The 16,992-nt window shown below is 43.2% G+C and overlaps 1 protein-coding gene across 4 annotated transcripts in view; it reads right to left on the bottom strand.

The window, feature by feature from the left end:
- The window catches only part of PRKAR1A (protein kinase cAMP-dependent type I regulatory subunit alpha), a 39,560-nt gene extending 30,336 nt beyond the window's left edge, over positions 1-9,224 (bottom strand). For 2 of the 4 annotated variants that reach the window (XM_055386985.2, XM_004041097.5), the window contains exons 1-2: positions 8,412-8,577; positions 5,392-5,574 (exon numbers count right to left, since the gene is read on the bottom strand). In XM_055386985.2, coding sequence (XP_055242960.1) covers positions 5,392-5,568 — 177 coding nt within the window. In that variant the 5' untranslated portion in view covers positions 5,569-5,574; positions 8,412-8,577. Of the gene's footprint in view, positions 1-5,391; positions 5,575-8,411; positions 8,578-8,817 lie in introns of those variants that run through there. The other 2 variants (XM_055386986.2, XM_004041098.5) reach the window with 2 other exon arrangements.
- Between the last annotated feature and the right edge of the window lie 7,768 nt (positions 9,225-16,992).

A 16,992-nucleotide genomic window follows, 5' to 3' on the forward strand; every position in this document is an offset into this window, starting at 1 on the left:
AGCAAGACTGTCTCAAAAAAATAATAATAAAAATAAACACACACACACACACACACACACAGTTTAAGAGTATAAATGAAAACACAAATTCTCCCCCCCCAAATTTGTCACTGACATTTCACAAAAATTTCAGGAAAAATTTCACAAATAACATTTCACTTGGGACTACATTCTACTTCACTGAATTTTTAAGATTAATTTTGAAGTAACAAAAACATTCTGATTTTAGCACTGTCTCATGGATTCTAGTGAGTCTTTTAAAAACAGCAATCTGAATATAACCTAATCTGACGACTCAGAGCCATTACTCAGATCATGAGTTTTCTAGTATATACTATGATATATTTTTATATCCTTTCTCTTGCTGTTGTCATCCTTCTGTCAGTCTCCTTCCTCCTCAGCTCTTTAAGTGAGGTGATGAATAACCTAAATACCTTGACGTGATCATTACACATTCTATGCCTGTAAAATATCACATGTACTCCATAAAAACATACAAATGTTATATATCAATAAAAAATTAAAAATTAGAAAAAACCTCCCAGTCTACTCAGCGGTGAATTATGTTCTTGACTCTGAGGTTCAAATTCTGCATTCGGTTTTGCATTAAATTCTGCACTATCTTCTTGACTCTTAGGTTCAAATTCTGTCCCCACTACTATGTTTTCACGATTATTTGTTCCCTCCCTGCTTCTGTCACTCTTCCCTGTGGGTAAAGTATACTTCCCACCCCACTGACTTAAGGCTTGGCTACAGGACTTGCTCTGGCCATGGAATGTAAGTGGACATGCCATACCATGGTTGCCTGTGTGGTTTGGCTCTGTCCACCTTGAGCTTCTGCCCTCCCTCTGCTTTGAGAACAGCATGCCCTATATAGGGCTGCTCCTTCTGCTCAGCCCCAGAACAAGATATGTGGTGTCAAGAACACAAGACAGGCTGATACCAGAAGAACTGCACATGACTGGTCTGTTGTAGTAACCACTGAAATTTGGGGGTTGTATGTTGCTCCAGCAAAAGCTGACGACTACAGTCTATAACCACAGCCACATTACTTAATTTCTCTCAGTTTTACTGCTATGTCTATAAAATGCTGATAATCACATACCTCGTACATTTGAAATAACGAGTATGTATGTATATAAAGTGCTTCACACAGTACCTGACACAGCAGACACAAGGTCACTGTTATTTTAATTCCTCTTACCTAAGGGTCTAATAAATACAAGAGTAAAAGAAGACTCAAATTCCAGATGACTGAATTAAAATGCAGAAGCTTTCAAAAGACCAACTGTCAAGAGTTTTTGGTACATTTCTTATGGAGTAGTTGAAGGTAACAGAAACACAACCCCCCAGTAATGACGAAGAAGGTGATGAGAATATGACTCTATTTTCAGACTGATATAGTTTGGCTGTGTCCCCACCCAAATCTCATCTTGAATTATAGTTCCCATAATCCCCACGTATTGTTGGAGGGACCTGGTGGGAGGTAATTTAATCACAGGGGTGGTTACCTCCATGCTGTTCTGGTGATAGTGAGCTCTCATGAGATCTGATGGTTTTGAGGGGCTTTTCCCCCTTTTGCTTGACCCTTCTCCTTGCTGCTGCCATGTGAAGAAGAATGTGTTTGCTTCCCCTTCTGCCATGATTGTAGCTTCCCGAGGCCTGCCCAGCCATGAGGAACTGTGAGTCAAACCACTTTCCTTTATAAATTACCCAGTCTTGGGTATGTCTTTTATTAGCAGCATGAGAACAGACTAATACAGTAAAATGGTACCATAGAGCGTGGGGTGCTGCTACAAGGATACCCAAAAATGCAGAAGCAACTTTGGAACTGGGTAACAGGAAGAGGGTGGAACAGTCTGGAGGGCTCAGAAGAAGACAGGAAAATGTGGGAAAGTTTGGAACTTCCTAGAGATTTCTTGTACGGCTTTGACCAAAATGCTGATAGTAATATGGACAATGAAGTCCAGGCTGAGGTGGTCTCAGATGGAGATGAGGAACTTGAGAACTGGAGTAAAGGTGACTCTTGCTATGCAAAGAGACTGGCAGTATTTTGGCCCTGCCCTAGAAATCTGTGGAACTTTGAACTTGAGAGAAATGATTTAGGGTATCTGGTGGAAGAAATTTCTAAGCAGGAAAGCATTCAAGAGGAAGCAGAGTTTGAAAAATTTGCAGCCTGACAAAGCAATAGAAAAGAAAATCCCATTTTCTGGGGAGAAATTCAAGCCTGCTGCAGAAATTCACGTAAGTAACAAGGAGCCAAATGTTAATCACCAAGACAATGGGGAAAATGTCTCCAGGGCATGTCACAGACTTTCAGGACAGCCCCTCCCATCATAGGCCCAGAGGCCTAGGAGGGGAAAATGGTTTCCTAGGCCATGCCCTGGGGCTCCTGTACTATGCAGCCTCAGGACATGGTACCCTGCGTTCCAGCTGCTTCAGCTCCAGTCTTGGCTAAAAGGTACAGCTCTGGCCATTACTTCAGAGAGTGCAAGCCCCAAGCCCTGGTGGCTTACAAGTGGTGCTGGGCCTGTGGGTGCACAGAAGTCAAGAACTGAGGTTTGGGAACCTCCCCCTAGATTTCAGAAGATGTACAGAAATGCCTGGATGCCCAGACAGAAGTTTGCTGCAGGGGCGTGGCCCTCCTGGAGAACCTCTGCTAGGGCAGTGCGGAAGGGAAATGTGAGGTCGTCTGGAGCCCCCACACCAAGTCCCCACTGCGGCACTGCCTAGTGGAACTATGAGAAGAGGGCCACTATCCTCCAGACTCCAGAATGCTAGATCCACCAACAGATTGCACCACGCACCTGGAAAAGCAACAGACACTCAATGCCTGCCCATGGAAGCAGCCAGGAGGGGGGCTGTACCCTGCAAAGCCACAGGGGCAGAGCTGCCCAAGGCCACGGGAGCCCACCTCTTGCATCAGTGTGCCCTGAATGTGAGACATGGAGTCAAAGGAGATCCTTTTGCAACTTTAAGATTTAATTACTGCCTCGTCGGATTTCAGATTTGCACGGGGTCTATATCCCCTTGTTTTGACCAAGTTCTCCCATTCGGAATGGGTGTTATCTACCCAATGACCCTAGGAAGTAACTAACTTGCTTCTGATTTTACAGGCTCATAGGTGGAAGGGACTTGCCTTGCCTCAGATGAGACTTTGGACTTGAACTTTTGAGTTAATGCTGGAATGAATTAAGACTCTGAGGGACTGTTGGAAAGGCATGACTGTGTTTCAAAATGTGAAAACATGAGATTTGGGAGGGGCTAGAGGTGGAATGATATGGTTTGGCTGTGTCCACACCCAAATCTCATCTTGAATTGTAGTTCCCATAATCCCTATGTGCCCTGAGAGGGACCTGGTGGGAGGTAACTTAATCATGGCAGGGGGGTTACCCTCATGCTGTTATCATGATAGTGAGTGAGTCCTCACGATAGCTGACTGTTTTATAAGGGACTTTTCCCATTTTGCTCTGTACTTCTCCTTGCTGCTGCCATGTGAAGAGGATGGGTTTGCTTCTCCTTCTGCCATGATTGTAAGTTTCCTGAGGCCTCCCCAGCCATGCTGAATTGTGAGTCAATTAAACCTCTTTCCTTTATGAATTACCCAGCCTCGGTATGTCTTTATTAGCAGCATGACAACGGACTAATAGACTAACATACAAATTAACACCTAATACACAGAACTATGACCCACTAACAAGTTGAAAATCTAATTACTTAAAGGTCCAGGTATCTATATTCAACCCTGGAAGGAATGTATACATGTGAACAAAGACCCTTGAATTACAGCAAAAACCATGTCGAACTGTGACTTTAATTACTAAAAGTTAAAGAAGCTGAAACACATTAAATCTAAAAATTCCATCTGCAAAGAAACCATTTTAATAATTATTTATTGCTTTCCACCTTTGTTAGTCTTTAAACAGTACTGTGGCAACTACAAGCTTTGAAACTAGCATCACACATTCAACACTCCCTATAAAAAGATACACACTTAATGTCTCACCAACTTAATCCTCTCATTTGATGGTTTCTATTGATGTCCAAAGAAGAGGGATCACCTTACAGTGACCCATTTCAACACCAGATCTCCAGGAACGCACTTGACTTCAAAACAAGCTACATCTATGACCTGGCTCTACAATACTTCCATGATTTGGAAATTGCATAAATAAGAGAAAGCCAGAATATCTACTATAATTCCAAGATAGCAAAGCAACATTCACAGTGACTAGTTGTTTTTGTTTTTTTTTTAATTATTCTGATCATGGTACTAAATATAAATTTTAACAATCGATTTTTAAAGAAAATAGAAAATACCTGATCAATGAGCTACCCAAATACTTTTTAAAGCTTAGTACAGATTCTTTTACTAATAAACTATACTGATTATAAGAAACTATAAAAACCAATGGAAAATAATGCAAATTATTTCTATTATACAATTAGATAATCATATACCAAAAGAAATGAATCATTTCAAATCAATTCATTTCAATTGATTCATAATCATTATGAACCACCTCGTAACTTCCACATGCACAAGAAAATCAGTAAGTTTCTCTCACTGATTTACAGAAGCGAATCACATAAACTATTCAAAATATTTGGTAACCCAGACTTTTTCATTCATTGTTTCTTGAGGGAGATGAATTGAAGCACTCAATTGAAGCATTCATTTGCTTCAATTATCCCTGATGTAAAATTATCACTTTGCTTAGAAAAACATGCCATATACGTAGGTCACAATGACCTACACGCAAGGAGGAAGAGCAAAAAAGAATAAAAATTGGACTCATTTTTTTCAAGGCGCAACAAGTCCTCACCAATAAAATGGGAGTAAAATTTTTGAGGAACATCAATATCAATCTCTCTACAGTAATTTATCAGATATACTCTACACTAAAATAGGCCGAATCTAATTGAAAATTTCTGATATATCAGTCACAAGCTAGATTCATGTTTCATTACACTAGTTTTAAAAGTGGGATAAGATTTACTACGCTTACTTGCTTTGTTCAAAACGGGAGGAGCATTAACTGCCTTTAAGAACTATAGAATTTCTTATTCATAGAACCACTATACTAGTTCTGATCAGTTTTATCTGTTATAGTTCTACGCACTAATTTAAAAAGTTACAAAGAATTGTTTGGAAACCCTTTATTAGCCAAGTACAGTTAGCATACAGGTTCATTTTTCTGATAAATTCTACTAATTAAGAATTTTTAAGTTACTACAAATGCCTTAACTGTATTTCTTATTTGAAATTGTTTTAGACTTTTTATTCAGTCAGATTCCTTTTCTTCCAAAAAATACAAATTAGTAACATTCCAGTTATTAAATGTAACAACTGTCACAATCACCTCATCATCTCCCCACATTTATTTTTACCTTCTCCAACCTCTCAAAGTATTCCCTGAGGAATGCCATGGGTCTCTCAGGTCGAGCAGTGCACAACTGCACAATAGAATCTTTGAGCAGTGCTTGAATGTTATGCTTCTGGACGTAGAGTTCACATTCTCGAAGGCTGCGTGCCTCCTCACTGGCGGCGGTACTGCCAGACTCCATGGTTCTCTGCGAGAAAAAAAACACACACATGCTTGTATAAACTATAAAGCAAAATGCCAATCTGGCATTTAACTTGCTAAATTCATTAGGCAACTGATTCACAGGGATTTTTTTCTAAGTAGATTTTGTTTTTAAACAGGGAAGTGGCGACTAGGGAATAAAATATGTACAGAATTAGCATTATTCCAAGTAAATGTTTCATTTAGTTCAGGATCTGTGCTCTGTAGGCAACAGTGAGAGTCGATAACCTCAGCTCCTGGGAGGAAGTATGAGCCACTAACCTCTGCAGAGACGGGTGCTGAAGTCAGGCCCTTAAGGGAATTTCATTCAGTTCTCCCTCAAAAGAAATCATGATGACGTGGGAAGTAGGTAAACGGTAAACAGGACACAGAATTACCAGGGCACACAAGTCAACTGTAAGCGAAAGCAAGTCAGCACAATGAAGAATATCTGACATTCCCTATACGTAACTTCTATCCCATGGGAGTATCCTAACGTCACAGAGCAAACCACTGGAGTGAGGATCTGATTAGCCAACTACTAGCGTAATCAAAATTTTTAAAAACACACAAGAAAATTAGATGAGTTTTAAAAGCAACCTTTATTCCAGACTCGTTTGCCAGATTCCACCCCTAAATGATAATACACTAGTGGTAGAAGAAGGAAAATCCTTAGTTGGGGGAGGGGAGAATTCTTACCACATAAACTGTAAAACATTTGGACAGAAAATTGTCAAAATATTTTCTTCATCTTGACAGGAGAATGTTAAAACACTTAAGTTTCAAACTTGCATGAAGATTCAATAGATAAATTGCATTTAATGGATTACATTTAATGGATAAATTGCATTTAATGGATTTTAGAGGATTCGAATTATGGTACCTTTATGTAAAGTAAAGCAAACAGAGATAATGATGAGCAGCTAACCTTACCCTAGAATTAAAAGTTCACTAATTTAACAACAGGGTCATATACTGTTTTCCTTCCAACTCCTAATTACTAAGCACTTAAGAGTAGAAGACAAGAGTGTGGTCCCCTCCACTCAGCAACTGAATTCAATACTAATCAGACTTTTCCAATTATAATGCATTGTAAACTATTGAGATGAAACTGTAAATTTAAAAGAACTTATAGAAAGAATTAACAGAGTAAAGAGCTATTCTAAAGTGCTACACTGTTACTCATTTTGTTTTGACAACTTTCACCATAAAGGTCAACAACAAGTAGACTAATTAACAGACCATTAGAAAGTTTGTGGCTCCAAGACAAGCACATAAATTAGAAGCCATGGAAAAATAATCATGCTGCTACTTTAAACAGGCAAAACAAAAACAAAAACGCGCATTTACTTTAGGACAGATTTATACAAGCCACTTCTCCAGGTCAGGCAATCATATGAACTGAAAATCCACTTCAGTAGAATTGTCTGCATTTCAAATAATACTTAAAGGCCACCAAGAACAATCATAAATCAGATCTTTCATGCTTCAAAGCATTGTCATATTTCAAGAACATTCAAATGATCAATCATTCTAAGATCAGGTCTGGCTGGTAGAGATGAGAGAACTGGGCCTAAGAAGTCAAACTGTGTTTTTGTTTGAAACAACTAATGTATTACGAAAACCAAAAAGATAGCCACTGGTAATAAGACAGTATACGAACAGAAATGTACCAAAATTAATGCAGTCACCATGTAAATCCCTGAATATCCAGACTTCACAGTCTTAATATTTTTAATCAAGTTACCTGGATTCTCTATGTGTACTTATTTGTAAAGCCCAACAACCTAGCCTTCCCTCCCCACACACAATTATTTAACCGCTTTAAAACTTTCGCTGCATTGTCTCTATGTAAAACAAAACACTCAGATTAATTCTTTTGAAAATTCAGTTGTGACAAAATTGTTTCGAAAGGATTACATTCTGGGAAATAAATAAAAACACTTTGAGAAACTGTTCCCGATTCAGACCGCACCCCCTTAGACCAGCCAAGTTACGGCTCCCCTAGGGTCATCTTGAGGAAGTGTTTGCTTTCCTCGCTCTGCTAAAAAGACGGATCTCTTGGGAATCTCTCAAGGAGTAGGACGGTCGTCACCACAGGCTCTGAGCTGAAGAGGTTAATAGGTACCGTGTATTTTCTAGAAGAAGGGCAGGAAAATGCCCTTCACTTCACGTAGGCCACGGTCATGACCACAAAATGAAGGGAAGCCGAGACTTCAAGTTACGCCAGTCGGAAGGCCACAGTGGTGGCGAGGAGGCCTCAGGGGGAAAAATTGGGAAAGGGAGAGAGGTGAAAGGGGACAAAAGGAAATTCAGGAGCCCGACTAAGACCGTCGTGTTGGGGGAAAGATCACCCCGCTATGGAGAGGAAAGGCTACTGCTAGCAATGACGAGTCGTCAAAAGTGGAGAGGAAAACTGCCGGCTTACAAGAAGAGCCAGGGCCGGCGGACGAGACGATGGCGGACCCCAGTAAAATAGAGCCGTTGTCCTTCAGGAAATGGGGGAGGGTGAGCGAAGAGGCCGCGGCGCGCGGGGGCGAAGGCGGCCGGGGAGGGCCGCGGAAGGGCCCCAGGAGCCGTGGGGTGGGGGCAGCGAGCGCGAGCGGGGCGGCTGGGGAGCCCCGCACCAAAGCCGACACCCAGACGGCCTTGAGGATGCAGACTCGGAGCCGGGGGCGTGAGGCCTGCGGGGAGGCGCCCGCCGGGCCGGGGAGGGGCAGGGGGTGCGGCCGTCCCCCTGCAGGTCGCTCCCCGTGACGCCATCTTGGATCGGTCCAGCTCCCGCAAACCGGCTGCGAAGCGACGAAGCTCACCTCGCCTGAGCCCCCGGCCGACCCCACTCACCTGGGGACGGGCGGCGGCGGGCGCGAGGCTGCGGGTGCGAGGCGGCGGCGTACCGAGCTCCCTCAGCGCTTTGCTCCCAGCCCCGCTCCACTCTGCGATAGCAGCTAGGCGACAGCTCCACCGGAAACGGCCTGGCCGCAGCCAATCAGCGTTCGGCTACTGACGTCAATGGGCCTCGCTCTGGCCAGAACCGTCGCCTTAGCAACCTTAAGGGCGCAGCAGCCCCAGTTCCTCCCCCCTCGTCGCTCTTGGAAGGACCCTTACTCTGCGGTCGTTCGCCTTCCGCCATTCTTTCCATCTTACTCGTCCCTTATCCACAGCAGTTTCCTCACGCCCGCCAGTTCTCCTTTCCGCAGTCTCCCTAGCCCGGTTCTCTCCTCCTTCCTGCTCACCTGCCCCTCCTTACCTGTCCCTCTCTGGGTGTCTTGGGTCGCCTTTGTTCCTCCTTCTGCTCTTCGCTCTCTCTCCGCGCAGCTATCGTGCGCTTCCCTCTCGTCCCTCCGCTCCTCTGTCCACCCCACTCTCCCTCCGGCCTCCCTTGACGCCTCTGCCTTTTCTCCCTCCTTTCCACCGCCTCCCTGGCCGACCCACGTGGGGCTTCTCGGATGACAGGGGGGCGACTCCTCCCCGCAGCCCCTGCAAGGGAGGGCCCCGGGCCGGGGCGGGGAGAGTCCTGTCGCTGCCAGCCCCCGGAGGAGGTGGCGGCCCCCGCGGATCTGCAGCAGCTGCGCTGCGGGGCCGAGCGCGGGCGGATGGCCGGGATGCGCTCTCCGGGCCGCGCATCCTGTGCCCGGCCAGCGCCGCCCGGGCCCCGGGCTCAGGTCAGTCATCCGGTCCAGGAAACCTGAGCCCTGCCGAGTCTCCGCTGGGGCCGGTCTCCCCGCCGGGGGTGCTGTCGTCTGTGCAGGCAACACCGTCCCTGTGGAAACCAGGCACGGGAAAGGACTTTGTCAGGGTCCAAGAGGAGGCCTGAGTCCTTCTAGAACCTGAAGTGCCCCCCCATCACTCCTTGACCTCACAGAGGGAGAAGTGCAGAGTGTGTAGATTGTCACAAATGCCCTGTGACCCAACAAGAAATCGCAGCTGTCCAGACAAGCTGCACTAATGGGGGAAATTCGGAGGAAAAGCGACTTTACTCTTTCAGCCATTTTTTTTTTTCCATCAGAGTATCTGTCTAAGGAGGAAGAAAAGGGAGACGGTACAATTTTAGACACATCAAGTCTAACTCAATAAAAAAGGCCCATCAAGGAAACATGTCCAAGTGTCTGGCTAGGGGCTGCTGTAGTAGCATTGTATATATTTCTAGGGCTGTGTGCTTAAAATTCATAATGGATTCAACACAATACAAAAAAGCAAAATACACACATATGCAAGTGTCCAGGAGCTGTTGTAGTAACATTGTATATACTTCAAGGGCTGTATGTTTAAAGTAAATAATGAACTCAACACAATACAAAAAAGTAGCTCAATAGTGTTTATATTGATTCCAGATTGAAATGATAATATTTTTGATATATTAGGTAAAATATTAAAGTTAATTTCACTTTTGTTTTTTAATTCTTAATGTAGCTATTAAAAAGTTTAAAGTTACACAGATGGCTCCCATTATATTCCTATTGGGCAGCGCTGCCCTCGGAGGCCGACTGCTCCCCCAAATCCACCAGGCTCTAAGGGTACTGTCCATCAGATGATTTATTTAGTTATGTTTTTCACTGCCTTCTGATAGGGATACATAGGCCATATCAAAAGGGCAATCAGGCTTACAGGGGGGAATGGAAAAGGGAAGTTTCTCCTTTCACTGGCTCCCCAAATGTTGACCATTGGCCTTTCTCCAGGGTTGATCGGAATTGGGGATAAAAGAGCCTCAGTCAGACAGGATTTCATTCTTGACAGTACAAAGAAGGGTTGATAAACTGAACCCTACGCTGGCAAGCAGCAGAGGGAATTTGATAGCATTGAGCAGGCCCGGTCATGTTATGGGAAGAAAATATTGCAGTCAGGTAAATCTGAGTTTGGTTTCAGGCTCTGCCATGTCCGGTAATTGACTTAATCTCCATGGGTGTCAGTTTCCTCGGTCATAAAAGGATGAACAGGACTTTGTTGAAGTTAACTACTAAGGGTAATAACAGCAAACACACGTATAGCACTTACCTTGTTCCAAGCACTGATCTAAGGGCTTTACACATAATTAATTTAATCCTCATAGTAACTCTTAACATAGGTAATATTGTTATTGTTACAGAAAAAAACATGAGACATGGAGAAGTTAAGTGACTTGCCCAAGGCCACACAGCTAGCATGGCTTAAACCCAGGCAGTGATCTTAATCACTCTCCATTGCAGACTAGATAGATTTCTCTCTCTCTCTCTCTCTCTCTGTCTACATATATATATATAGTGTTCAGTACAGTGGGGGATATATTAAATGAATGTTAATTTACTTCCCATTTCTCCCTCTTCCTGCAGAGCTACCCAAACTACAAGGTTAAGTCAGAGTGACACTATGTCCCACCATTAGTGTTACCTTCCAAGTGCAGTTAAGACACTAAGAATAAGGAAACAAGCAAGCTGGTGACATTGAGCTGAGCACTTTGAGTGACAGCTGCTTCCTTGCTGAGGCCTGGCTGTGTGTCCCCATTCAGCTGCATGCAGGCGCCAGTCCAGCCACGGGCCGTTTCCTGTGTCAGTCACACTCAACCTTGTTCTAGGTGCCAAATCCTCATATGCTGGGGCTTTAGGAGACATAAAGGGAAATGGGCAGTAGACAGTTGAGCCCGGGGAGAGTTCAGTGAGACAGCTGTTCTGAAAAACTAAATAGCCTCAGTGCTTTCCAAATGGTGCAAATGTTCTTTCAGTGCCACTGTGCCACTGTGAGAATACCAACTTGTTGGTATTCGTAAATTATGTTTCAGAAAGGCCATTTGTTCCACTGTAGTTTCTGTATGGTTTCCCTTCTCCAGAGGCCTTCTGCCCTTGATTCAAAGGTCTGTTAGCCTTTCCTTTGGACTGTGTCCTCGAGAAACTCATTTTAAAAATATGTTTCTAGAGTAGTGGGATTATAAGTAAATTTTCCTGTTTAAGTGGTGGCTAACATCTGTAATCCCAGCACTTTAGGAGGCCCAGGCTGGAGGCTTCCTTGGGCCCAGGAGTTCAAGACCAGCCAGGGCAACACAGTGAGACCGCTGTCTCTACAAAAAAAATTTAAAAATTAGCCAGATGTGGTGACCCACGCGTGTACTGGGAGGATTGCTTTAGCCCAGGAGGTCAAGGCTGCAGTGAGCCATGATCGCACCACTGCACTGCAGCCCTGGCCACACAGCAAGACCTTCCCACTCAAAAAACGAAAAAGAAATTGCATAATTGCTGTTACAATGCTTGTGAAACAATACCAAAAACCATAAAAGCAAAATAAACACGAGTGATAAGCAGAAATAGAACTAAGAAAGCTAAAACGTGAAAGGAAGGAATACTTTGGTGGTCCATTTCTTGCTGGTTCTTGTACCTAAAGTTTCCATTGGCGAAACACAGATCCACGTATTTCCAGTGTCAAAGTCCATCACCACCTACTTATGGTGTACAATGGTACTGAGTACTTATACTTCCTAGGAGACCCAAAATTGTGGTTTCAGACATAACTAATTCCAGCAAACACCCGAATGTCAAAATGTCTTCCTACTTTTCTCACTGGCAAATGCTCATTTAAACTAAGGAGGGGTGTTTATCTTGAGCATTAATTGAAAATATTAACCAAGAAACCAGAAGGGTGGCAAACTTGGATCTAACACTAAAGCGTTCCAAATAAAAATATCTTAATCTAAAACATATCTTCATCAAAAATAGCATATTTACTTATTCATTCAACTTTTATTTTAGATTCAGGGGGTACAGGTGCAGGTTTGTTACCTGGGTATATTGTGTGATGCTAAGGATTTGGGTACAAGTGATCCCATCACCCAGGTAGTGAGCATAGTACCCAATAGTTTTTAAATCCTTGCTCCCTGACTCCCCCTTCTAGTAGTTCCAGGTATCTATTGCTGCCATCTTTATGTCCTTGAGTAACCAATGTTTAGCTCCCACTTATAAGTGAGAACATGCGGTAGTTTTCTATTCCTGTGTTAATATGCGTAGGAGAATGGCCTCCAGCTGTATCTATGTTGCTGCAAAAGACATGATTTTATTCTTTTTATCACTGAATAGTATTCCATGGTGTATATGTACCACATTTTCTTTATCCAGACTACCACTGATGGGCATTTAGGTTGATTCCATGTCTTTGCTATTGTGAATAGTGCTACAATGAACATAAGCATGCATGTGTCTTTATGATACAATGATTTGTATTTCTTTGGGTATATACAGTCCAAAATCTGCAGGGCAGGTCAGCAGCCTAGACCCAAGGAAGAGTTGATGCTGTAGTCTCAAGTCCAAGGCAGAACTCCTTCTTCCTCAGGAAACCTCAGTCTTTTCTCTTAAGACCTTCAACTGAGTGAGGCCCACAAACATTAAAGAGGGTAATCTGCTTTACTCAATGTCTATTGACTTAAATGATAATCACATGTACAAAAAAAAAATACATTCACAGCAACATCTAGACTTGTGTTTGACCAATAACTGGGTAGCATGGCCTACCCAAGTTGACACAAAATTAACTATCACAAGCATGTATTCAGTGAAGTCCAGATATTTGTATGAATCTCTTCTAAAATGTTCTTCCTTTGAATACTAATCTCCTAGGCCTAAGCTGTTTTTAAACAAGGCTGACCTTTTGTCATGGATTTGAGGCTTTAAAAAATAGGGATGAGTCAGTCACCCACACAGATCTTTTTTTTTTTAATGTGAAAAGATAGCGGTTTTCTTTTTTTCAGATGTATGTATGTTTGTTTGTTTTTTAATTTAATTTAAGTTCGGGATACATGTGCAGAAGAACTTGCAGGTTTGTACATAGATAAACGTGTGCCATGGTGGTTTGCTGCACCTATCAGCTCATCACCTAGGTATTAAGACCCACATGCATTAGCTGATTCTCCCCCTCCCTGCCGCCCCAACAGGCCCCAGTGTGTGTTGTTCTGCTCCCTGTGTCCATGTGTTCTCATTGTTCAGCTCCCACTTGTAAGTGAGAACATAAGGTGTTTGGTTTTCTGTTCCTGTGTTAGTTTGCTGAAGATAATAGCTTCCAGCTCCATCCACATCCCTGCAAAGGACACGATCTCGTTCCTTTTTATGGCTGCATAGCATTCCATGGTGTATATGTACCACATTTTCTTTATCCAGTCTATCATTGATGGGCATTTGGGTTGATTCCATGTCTTTGCTATTGTCACACAGATCTTTGTGTCATGGATGGTATGATTGTTGACTAGGATCAGTAACTTTCTTTGTTTTTGTCAATCTGACAAAGTCAACAAATCTTGTTAATGTATCCAGGTTGGCACTGTACTGACCATGTACCTATACTCTTCCAGGAATTGTTCATTTTTTTCTTTGCTGGAGGCTGGTCATGGTTCCCTTTGAGAAGCTCATGAAAACAATGGGCTTTCTCCCCAGGAAATAAGCCCAAACAAACATACACACACAGCCTTTTTCATCCCATTTCAAGGTGGTCACAGATCCTGAAGCCCATCCATGTATGGACTCCAAGTTTAGAATCCCTTATAAAATGATTCCTGATCATCCACACTAGTGGATACTAGCAGGTACTAGGTAAAAGGGATGCAGAGATAAATAAGCCATGACCTCAAACTTAAAAGTTCACAGTCTGGGCCAGGCGCAGTGGCTCACGCCTGTAATCCCAGCACTTTGGGAGGCTGAGGTGGGCAGATCACGAGGTCAGGAGTTTGAGACCAGCCTGGCCAATATGGTGAAACCCCGTCTCTACTAAAAATACAAAAATTAGCCGGGTGTGGTGGTGCACACCTGTAGTCCCAGCTACTCAGAAGGCTGAGGCAGAAGAATTGCTTGAACCAGGGAGGTGGAGGTTGCGGTGAGCCGAAATCGGGCCACTACACTCCAGCCTGGGCGATAGAGCGAGACTCTGTCTCAAAAAAAAGAAAAAAAAAATTTCACAGTCTGAAGGGGCCAGCAATAACATGAGTTCTTTCAATAAAATGACCAAATTATGGGGGTGGGATTGGGGGGGTACATTGAAAGGGCATCTAACTCAGGCATCGGTGATCAGAAAAAGCCAGCCAAAAAAAGGTGTCTGGGATATAATGGTACCCAGTTAGTCCTGCCTGGTATTTCAGGTAGAGGAACTAATGGGCAAGAGAGCATGGATTTCTAAGGAAAATATTTTTCAAGATGGCCTAAGGATAAGATGGAAGATGGTGTGAGGCTGGAAGAGTAATCAGTGGCCTGTGGTAGGGGGGAGGGGCAGATAGTAAATGCTTTAGATGTTGTAAGCCATCTGGGCACTGTGGCACCTTCTCAGTTTGGTTATTGTATCACAAAAGTGGCCATAGGCAATATGTAAATGAATGGGCGTGGATGTCTTCCGATAAAAATTTATGAACACTGAATTTGAAATTGATGTAATTATCCTAATTAATAGACTTTTGGTTTTAGCAATTTTAGGTTTACAAAAAAATTGGCAGAAAATACAGAGAGTTCCCAGATACCACCTCATCATCCCTCCATACATGGTTTTCCCTTGTATTGACATCTTGCATTCGTGTGGTACATTCGTTATACTTGAAGAGCCAATATTGATACTTCTGTGTGTGTGAAACAGGATCTGGCTCTGTTACCCAGGCTGGATGCAGTGGCACAATCTCAATCTCAGCTCACTGCAACCTCCCATCTCCTGGGCTCAAGCCAGTCTCCTATCCCAGCTTCCTGAGTAGCTGAGACTACCGGCATACACCACCACGCCCAGCTAATTTTTGTATTTTTTGTAGAGTCAGGTTCTCACTATGTTGCCCAGGCTGGTCTGAAACTCCTGAGCTCAAGCAGTCCATCCACTTGGGCCTCTCAAAGTGCTAGGATTACAAGCCTGAGCCACCTCACCTGGCCTGATACATTATTATTAACTGAAGTCCGTAGTTTACATTAGAGTTCACTCTTTCTGTTGTATATTCTATGAGTTTTAATAAATGTGTAATTACATTTACATCTACCATTACAGCATCCTGTGGAAGAGATTCACTGCCACAAATATCCCCTGTGGTCCACTGTTTATCCCTCTCTCCTTCCCCTAAGGCCCTGATAACCACTGATTTTCGTTTTATTTTATTATCTACATATATATTTTTTGAGATAGAGTCTGGCTCTGCCACCTAAGCTGGAGTGCAGTGGCACGATCTTAGCTCACTGCAACCTCTGGGCTCAAGCCATCCTCCCACCTCAGCCTCCCAAGTAGCTGGGACTACAGGTGCACACCACCATGCCCAGCTAGTTTTTGTATTTTGGGGGGTAGAAACAGGGTTTTGCCACATTGCCCAGGCTAGTCTTGAACTTCTGGGCTCAAGAAGGCCTGCCTTGGCCTCCCAAATTACTGGGATTACAGATGTGAGCCACCACGCCTGTCCAACCACTGAATTTCTATACTATCTCCCTATGTTTTTCTCTCTATTTTTTATTTGTATGGGTACATAGAAGGTGTATGTATTTATGGGGTATATGGGATATTTTGATACAGGCATACAATGGGTAATAATCACATCAGGGTAACTGGGGTATCCATCACCTCAAAGCATTTATCCTTTACAATTATACTCTTTTAATTATTTTTAAATGTACAATTAAATTATTTTTTACTATTGTGCTATCAAATACTATGTCTTATTCATCCTTTCTAACTAGTTTTTACCCATTAACCATCCTTACATCCCCTCCACCCTCCACCGCTACACTTCCCAGCCACTGGTAACCATCCTTCTGCTCTCTATCTCCATCAGTCCAGTTGTTCTAATTTTTAGCTCCCACAAATAAGTGAGAATATGTGAAGTTTTTCTGTGCTTGGCCTACTTCACTTAACAAAATGACCTCCAGTTGTTTCCATGTTGTTGCAAATGCATCTCATTCTTTTTTATGGCTGAATAGTACTCCATTATGTATTTGTACCACATGTCTTTTTTTGAGACAGAACCTCACTCTGTCACCAGGCTGGAGTGCAGTGGCACGATCTCAGCTCACTGCAACCTCCGCCTCCTGAGTTCAAGTGATTCTCATGCCTCAGCCTCCCAAGTAGCTGAGATTACAGGTGTGCACCACCATGCCTGGCTAAATTTTTTTTTTTTTTTTTTTTTTTTTTTAGTAGAGATGGGGTTTCATCATGTTGGTCAGGCTGGTCTCAAACTCCTGACCTCAAATGATCTGCCTGCCTTGGCCTCCCAAAGTGCTGGGATTACAGGTGTGAGTCACCATGCCCAGCCTTGTACCACATTTCTGTAGCCACTCATCTATTGACAGACATTTGGGTTGCTTCCAAATCATGGCTATTGTGAATAATGCTACAATAAATATGGGAGTGCAGATATCTCTTTGATATACTGATTTCCTTTCTTTGGGGTATATACCTAGCAGTGGGATTGCTGGATAATATGGTAGCTTTATTATTAGCTTTCTGAGGAACCTCCAAACTGTTC

The sequence above is a fragment of the Gorilla gorilla genome, chromosome 4 (assembly GCF_029281585.2).
Source record: "Gorilla gorilla gorilla isolate KB3781 chromosome 4, NHGRI_mGorGor1-v2.1_pri, whole genome shotgun sequence".
In the NCBI taxonomy this organism is placed as follows: Eukaryota; Metazoa; Chordata; class Mammalia; order Primates; family Hominidae; genus Gorilla; species Gorilla gorilla.